General features: G+C 31.7%; 1 protein-coding gene across 1 annotated transcript; it reads right to left on the bottom strand.

The window, feature by feature from the left end:
• Positions 1-5,781: 5,781 nt before the first annotated feature.
• LOC114410903 lies at positions 5,782-6,618 on the bottom strand. The gene has a single exon (XM_028374806.1). It carries the CDS (start codon positions 6,616-6,618, stop codon positions 5,782-5,784), a length of 837 nt encoding a protein of 278 aa, XP_028230607.1.
• Between the last annotated feature and the right edge of the window lie 2,201 nt (positions 6,619-8,819).

Genomic DNA, 8,819 nt, shown 5'->3' with positions numbered 1-8,819 from the left:
TAGTTTACAATAAAATTACAACAATTATTTGTCAATCGATATAACCCATCACCTCAATTAATTTCGTGTGACCCGCACAAAAAAAAAATTCTCCTCTTTCCCATAATCAAACATAGCGTCAAAGAAAATGAGAAAGGATGGTCACTCATGCAACAATGAGGGAGGCTACCGTGCGAAAGTGAAAGATATTTTGTGCGGTATGAAAGTCATTTTCACCGCTCAATTAAAATTGGTAGTTGAGATACCGTGGAAGTGTCCACATCAGATCAAATATTTGTTTTTTCTTTTTGCCACCCGCCACTACAACTTCCGCTTCACCGTCGGCTCCTACTGCCTCCTTTGCTCGCTCCTCGCCTCGAGTTTCATGCTCACCCGCCTTATCAACGGCATCGTTTTGACGTCGTCATTTTCGTTTCGTGAACATGGGAGCTGCCACCGTGTTGCTCCACGTTCTCTGCTCCCAGTTCAAGAGCTTCGATTCTCGTTGCGCTTTCTTACTGACCCTTCTTCCTTTACAGTCTCCAACCACCCCTATCTCTCTCTGGCACCACCCTTGTCGTCACCACCGCAAAACCCTCCACTGTCGTAGCCTAAAGGATTGTCGTCGTTGTCATTGAAGAGGAACCATTTGCTCCCAATGTCCTTGGTACCAAATCCAGACAACCTGCGTTGGGTTCGTTTTCAGATCTAATGGTTGTTTCATTTTTAATCTCAAATATGAGATTTTATCGATCTCTTTGTTTTCGATCACAAATTAGTGATGGTGCTTGATGTTCGGTGGTCAAAAAGAAGGAAGCTTTGTCTTCCTCCATTGGGTAGTGACAACGACAACGATCCTTTAGACGATGGTAGAGGATTATGCGGTGGTGATGATGTGGGTGGTGTCGGAAAAAGATAAGTGATTGAAGATCAAAGGGAGAAGCTATGAGGAGAGAGAAAAAAGAAAAATAAAATCTCATATTTTTTTATTTTATCTTGTGTGAACAATTCTATTGTAGTTTATATTTATTTTAACCGTTGATTTTAATGTCAATATATCTAACGGTGGATAAAAAACCCTAACCTTGGTCTGCAACTGTAGGATAATGAACGTTTGGGTTCAGTGTCATATACTCAATTGTTTTACTATCACACGGCTAACGACGGTAATAAAAAACACATATACACATTTTTCTAGGCTTCTGGCGCATATTCTATATAGTCCATTCTTCCCCTCAAAACAGAAAAGAGAAAAGAATGAATTGAAGAAGCAGAAGAACACTTTACGGGTAGGATAACCATGTGCATATATAGGTAGCAGTGAGTTGTCCCTATTTTCCTAATGCAGTTAGCTATAAATTACTAACACAAATGGTGTTAGGCCCAATGGAACCTAATGCATTGGCTTTCTCATCGTCAACAATTAAGCACATGGACCATTCATTTATTCCACTATTTCGAGATGGAATATCTCCAGGAGTCAATGGATGGAGTTCTATACTTTTGTGCAGGTTTGATTTTTATGTGAAAAAAATACTTCTAAAGAAAAAATAATTTATCAAAAAGTCAGGATTTTTTTTATACTTTTAAACACGCAAATAATATTTCTAACTTCAATTCAAACATACATTTAATTTTATTCTACTTTTGTTCACATGCTTTATACTAATGGTTGAGCACACTAATTTCATCTTACAAAACTTAGAAAAACGGTATTTTAAGAATCTTTTACTAAAGAGAGAATGCATCTCAAAATATAAAGTGAATTTACAACTCTTTTCATTCTTTATCCCCTATCACTGTCACTTTATATTCGCAATACATATGACCTTGGATTTTTGGTACAAATTAGCATTTTTCATTTTTTTTAATTGCAAGTGATGTTGATTATGCATAATTTCGTGATCCATGTTTCTTTGCCCTCAAAATTTACTTGAAGGGTAGACCGGCAATAGACTTCTAGTAGTGCTAAATACTTTTTTCTCTTTCTCGGGACAAGGTAATTTTTAGGCTTTGACTGCAGTTCCCTATAGCAATGGCTCGCGTAGGTTTTGAATATGATAAAATATGTGTATATTTTATCGTTCGAGACTTTCAATGCTCGTGCCAGAACAAGCTCCAGCTTATAAAGAACCCATCAAAGTATTGAGATTCCAAAACATATATGGACTAGTAAAGTACTACTACCTCAATATGATACAATACATCAGTTGTTTAGTAAAAACCTTATATTGACATGTGCATTGTCTGGTTGAGGAGTGATGAGTTGGCCGTCATGAAATTGAATGGAAATATGAAGAAATTGAACAAAGCATAAAAGAGTTTCGTAAGGAAGAAGAGAATTTGGGATAGAAAATCAACTTTGATTCAATGAATTATTGCTTCTGTGTAGTTTAGTTGTTAGTACAAGCTTTTATACATAGAGAAAGTTAGTTACAAATCTAACTAACTACTAACAACCATAACCAACTACCAACTACTTTCTAACCATAGTTGACTTTCTAATAATTGACTTTTAACATGGCTAATATCCCCCTTTTAAGCTGGAGAATGTATGTTTGACATTTTCAACTTGCAATTGAGAAATTGGAATGCACCAAGTGGGAGAGCTTTGGTGTAAATGTCTGCCAATTGATCAGCAGAAGCTATAGGCAATAGCTAGAGCAATCCAAATTGAATCTTCTTTATAACAATGTGACAATCGATCTCAATATTTTTTGTGCTTTGTGACAGACAAGATTTGTTGCAATATGTAACGCTGAACGATTATCATAGTACAATAAAACAGGTCTATTGAACTGAATACCAAAATCTTCAAGTAAGTAGGTGAACCCTTGAAGCTCACAAGTGACACTAATCATTGCTTTATACTTAGCTTCAGAGGAACTTTGGGAAATAATAGTTTGTTTCTTTGATTTCCATGAAATCAGAGAGGAACCAAAGTAAACAGCAAAACCAGTAATGGAATGCCTAGTATCCAAGCATCCTGCCCAATCTGAGTCACTGAAGGCCTTTAATTGTGGAGTTTCAACAGCTGAAAATAACACACCAAAATCTGGTGAACCCTTGAGGTATCTCAGGATTCTAAAAATAGCTTTTCTAATGATAATGTGTGGTTGAGACACATACTGACTCAAGTTCTATATAACAAAAGTGATATCGGGGTCTTGAATTTGTCAAATAAATGAGTCTGCCAAATATCCTTTTATAATCAGAAGCATGAGTGTCAGAGAGAGGAGTTCCAGGTTTTTGATTAAGTCTAGAGCAATAATTTGTAGGAGTAGAGACAAGTTTAAATCCTAACATGTTTGTATCATGCAAAATATCAAGAGTGTATTTCCTTTGGCAGATGTTGATACCTCTAGTGCTTCTGGCTACTTCAAAGCCTACAAAAAATCTCAAATCTCCTAAGTCCTTTTGAAAACATTATCAAGAAGCTGAGTGATATGTCTAATTTTAGTCAAGTCATTTCCAGATAAAACTATATCATCAACATAAACCAATAAGGCAATAAAAGATGACTGATGACTTTTAAGAGACAGTAAATAATTAGAAGATGATTGTCTATATCCATGAGAGATTAGGAAGGCAGACAACCTAACATACCATTGTCTACTGGCTTGTTTCAAGCCATATAAGGACCTTTGCAATCTACACACTTGTCCTGGTTTTGCAGCAGTTGTGCCAGGAGGTAAAAACATATACATTTCTTCATTCAAATCACCATGGAGAAAAGCATTGTTAACATCAAGTCGTTTCATATGCCAATTATTCATTGTTGTTAATGCTAGAAGTAACCTTACAATAGTGATTTTGGCTACTGGAGAAAAAGTATCCAGATAATCTCGTCCTTCTACTTGAGGGTACCCCTTTGCAACTAAACGAGCTTTGAACCTCTCAATGGAGCCATCAGCATTGTGTTTTATTTTATAAACCCATTTACATCCTATAGTTGTCTTGTTTGGAGGAAGATCTATCAATATCTAAGTATGATTGGATTCCAAAGCTTGAATCTCAACATTCATAATTTCTATCCATTGATCAGGCTTAGAAGCTTCAGCATAAGTCTTAGGCTTAGTGTGAGAAGAAATAAACATGATAGCATGGCAATATGAAAGTGATAACTTGGTATAAATAAGAACTGAAGATAATGGATAATGACTAACTGAGGAATCAATGGTTACTGTTGAGGTGAATTGTGTGAGAAAGTCTTTGAATCTCTCAAGTCTATGAACTTGTCTCTTTGACTGTCTTGGAACAACAATAGTAGCAGGAAAGCTAGGAGCAATAGTATGAATAGGCTCAGTGTTAATGGCTAATGGTGAACGAGGGTCAAGGTCATTAGGCAAAGGTGTATCAAGTGCTGAATGTAATTCAAGTTGAGGAATGTCATCATATGTAATAAGTGTGGAGTGTGGTTGTATGATAGGAAAATCTTGATGAAGATCAAGTTTCTAAAGTGTAGGGAAAATAATCTTCATAGAAAACAACATTTCTAAATTGGATGTCTACAACATATAAATGACTCTACTTCACGCTTTGATATGGAATGGTTAGTTCTTAGGAACTTTGAAAGACCACTTTGAACTTTGAGTTGATTGAATGTTATGTTTTAATTCCCATGTTATCTTTGCTTTGATAATCAATCAGGAGTCGATTTGTTCAAAACTTAAAAAAAATAAAAATAAAAAATGTTTTTTAAAAATGTTTTTTAAGAAATAAATATGATTCATTTATTAAAAATAAGCTTAAACAAATAGATGATAGGTACAAGAACCATAACCAGTACTTCAATATCTCTAAGGATTAAATAGAAATGAAAAACTAACTATGCAGCCCACAACTCACTTAACGGTTAATTTTATTTTATATAGTATTTAAAATAAATAAATAAAATACTTTTTTAATGAAATAAAAAAACTACTTTTGAACAGTTTTATTTTGGCCGATTGCGCTACTAATCATCAATTTCTCTTATATCTTAGCAATGTATTGTAACGATTTGTACAATTTTTGCACAAAATGCATCTCACGTTATAGACAAATGAAATACTTATTGTTAAAAGAAGAATTGAGATCTAAACAAAAAAAAAAATTGAGATAATTAAGATGAAAAAATAGTTGGAGATCATTTAATTCCACAAAAATATAGAATTTCATTGTGTTTGTATTCAATCAACTCTCCCTTAACTGTTAATAAGTAATTAATTGTTTATAATACTTTTCTTAAAAAGAAAAGTTTGATTTTAACCTTAATTATGTATATAATAGTTATAATTATCTCGAATGATTCAAATAAGAATATATATAAATGATAAAAAAATCAGAATATATATTAATCGTAAATACCTTATGTATTCTTAAAATTTAAAAAATCAGTAGAATAAATGAATATTGTCGTATAATATCTGCGTATGTGACAAAATTGTATAACATTTATATCTATTTATTGCAACTTAAATAGAAAATTGTAAAAGCACTATCCAACAAATTAACAAGTAATATTTGAATTATATTTTTCATTGTATATATAAAAGCTTTATAAAAAATAATATATAAAGTTTATTTGGCTGGATTTTTTTTCAAATCTTTACTTGGAACTTATTTATCAATTAATCACAAACCTGTCACTCAATTTTCAGGTAAAAATAGTCACAATTTCTTTTCTATATATATTTTTAACTCAAATAAGAAAATAAAAAAACGAAGATATATGAATTATTCCATAAAATTAAAAAGCACTGTGAACAATAAAAGGCTCTACAAGTATGAAAAAAACAAACAAACATAAAGACTCTACATTTAAAGCTTAAGTGACAAATCAAGATTGGAAGATACTCCTTTGGAGGTTTCTTCTGGCATGGAATAATCATCAATTTTTTTGGTTGCAAGAATTGCTCTGTGTCCAAGTTGGCTTGATGGAGTGGTGGCAGCATTTGCAAAAAGAGAAAGTGTTCCAACATTGGCATTGCCATCACTGTTTATGACTTGGCTTGATGAATTGGTAGCATAATTTGCAAAAAGAGAAAGTGTTCCAACATTGGCATTACCATTACCATTCTCTTGCCTTAAAGTAAGAGTTCCATCACTCTTCATAATTGGATAATAACCTTTCACAATTTCAAACCCATCAAATATTGACGAATTCGGTATCGTCACACGATCTTGTTTCAACCAAGAATGACCATACCTTGGGGTCCAAGGATGCTTGTGAATCATGGAATCAGTTTGGACCCCGAGTGCCCTATTGAAAGATCCTCCATAAGGAGAATGAGAGTTGTAAAAACTAGGATAAGGGTAGTAAGGAAAGTGTCCAAAGCCACCAACATCAAAGCCTTGGGCACATTTTGCAAGAGCACGTTCTTGTTTATGAGCGTTTTGGTGTCCCCCCAAAGCTTGCGAGGTAGAAAACTCTCTCTTGCAATAGTTGCATGAGAAAGTCTTTGCTTCCTTTGTATTCTTCTCATCATCTGCTCCTTTAGAGTCACAAAGAGATGAATCAACCACCACCTTACTTGATGGTTGTTCTTGAGCCTTGTCATCCTTTGAAAGCTTCATGAAATCCATCAACACCCCATTGTTTGAATTAGAAGCCTTTTCTTGTTCAGGCTTGAGACCCTTATTCTTGCTGATTTTCATCACAAATATCAATGAGAGAAAAAAAAATCAAGACAATATGGATCTTTTGAAATTGGGAATTAGAATTATGCAAAGAGAAGGCGTGGACAAGGTTATTTATTTTTGGATCAATGCTATCATATCTACATCAATAAATAAGAACAGAATCTCGTGTTACCGTTATTATTTCCAATTAGTGCAGGGTAAAATATTAAAAGATCAACTAAAGATCAAGTATTATTTACAAGTACTTCAATCACCAAAACTTCCATGTTTAAACCAGAGTTTGGCACGAGTGATGTTAGTAAATCACATCTTTTATGTAGTTTGCACATGATATCAAACGCGTTAGAAGGCAAGTCGGTATATTTGAAATTTATTGTACTCCTGAAATTAATTGGACATAATAATATTTCTTCAGTAGAAAAATATCAATTAGGGTATATGCAATATAATCTTGTCTTGATGGCCTTTGTTTTTCCGTAAGTAGCCCCCCCCAGACAACTTGGAACCATGTACATTATGATCTAATTTTTAAATTAATTTCTTTCCTTCCCAAGTAATGGATGCAACGATTGATTAAGATGAAAAAGGAATTTATGAAGTGACTTCCACATTCATGTATACAAATGATTATTGTTGTCTACAACTTCACTCTCATCTCTTGAATTTTTTTTTCAAATTACACAAAACATACACTATTTTTTTTTATATTTTTACACTAATTTTTAAAAACACTGACATCTCCTTATACATTACATTATTTTCTTAATGTTTAAAAACACTGACATCTCTATATAAGAGAGGTTGTAATCAGAGATATAGTGTGTAATTAGAAAAAAAATTCAAAAGTGTTAATGTAATTTTTAGAAAAATAAAGGCTTATATAATAAAATTGTGATAACATTAATATCTGTGTCAACTACATTATAGAGCGTAGAGCATTTGTTATCAAATACAAAAATTAAAATTGTACAATTTTATTTGGTGAATAATTAAAATCGTATCATAGTATAATAAAATAAAAATATAAATTCATTAAAGGTTACTCGAAAAGATAAAAAAAATACTCTTATTTTAATTTTTATGTATATCGTCTAAGTTTCACTCCCCAGTCCTACCCCTCAATAAGTTTAATAGATATATTAGGTTAAATTGTGATTTTATTTTTATATTATCAATTAAAAAAATTATGATTGGTATAATTTTTAAAGTAATTATCATAAAATTAATAAACTTATGATTTATTAATATAATATTTTTTTACCAAATATAGCGGTTTATTATTAGATGACAAGGTGAAAACATTCTTATATATTTTTTTTGTTGCTAAGAAATATATAAAAAATGAAATTATTTTAGTTGAAAAAATAAATGACTCCGAGTCTGTTTGATTTGTGATAAAGTGTGATATTAGATAGGATAATTTTAGTTATTTTATGTTTGATTCTAAAAAATATCATTAATAATAATAACAATATCATTGAACAGGTTAAATATGTTGACTCAATGAGTTCAAAACGAGTTCATGGATTGAAGACTTTTTACCTCATTCAAAAGGATAGATTAAACAAGTTAACTCAAGGAGTTCAACTCATGTTGTTGCCGCTACTAATTTCCCTTCTTTTAAGAGCTTCTCCGGGTATCATCGACAGTTTTCTTCCAATGTATGATGCACTAACAATGGAAACATGTGTCTTCCTTTGCAACAATGTAAGAAATATATAAAAAATGAAATTATTTTAGTTGAAAACATTCTTATATATTTCTCAACATTTTGATTGAAAACAAATGGCCCTTGTTTCTAAAAATCTCATTGAATTTTTTTGTGATAGGTCGAATCTTTGTTTCAATGCAAGTCATCGTCCAACTTATATGTTTTTTATTTAAAAAATATGTAAGTTGTGTATTATACGACTCACATCATTTTATTTTTTACAAAAGACAACCGATAACCCTTCTATTAAAAAAATCTTTATGCAAGTAGTATCTTAAACATATGACTTTTATTAAAACAAAAAAAGCTTATTTTTTTTGTAACAAAAAAAATAATTTTAATAAGAAATGTTATTCCTGAATATGTTTAAAACATGTTTGATTTACATTTTAATATTTATAGAAATATTTCTTAGAATTTAAAATAATTTAAGTAAAAATAGAGGTTATATGTGCATTAGAAAATAAATTTTCATATTGAGAATATCACTTTCCGCCCCTTCTCA

The sequence above is a fragment of the Glycine soja genome, chromosome 4 (genome assembly GCF_004193775.1).
Source record: "Glycine soja cultivar W05 chromosome 4, ASM419377v2, whole genome shotgun sequence".
Lineage (NCBI taxonomy): Eukaryota > Viridiplantae > Streptophyta > Magnoliopsida > Fabales > Fabaceae > Glycine > Glycine soja.
Note: the sequence above shows the minus strand (reverse complement) of the source record. Positions and strands in the feature narration are given on the sequence as shown.

What these genes read in the sequence shown, in the direction of transcription:
- LOC114410903 (XM_028374806.1), bottom strand. Translation starts at nt 6,618, where the DNA reads ATGAAAATCAGCAAGAATAAGGGTCTCAAGCCTGAACAAGAAAAGGCT.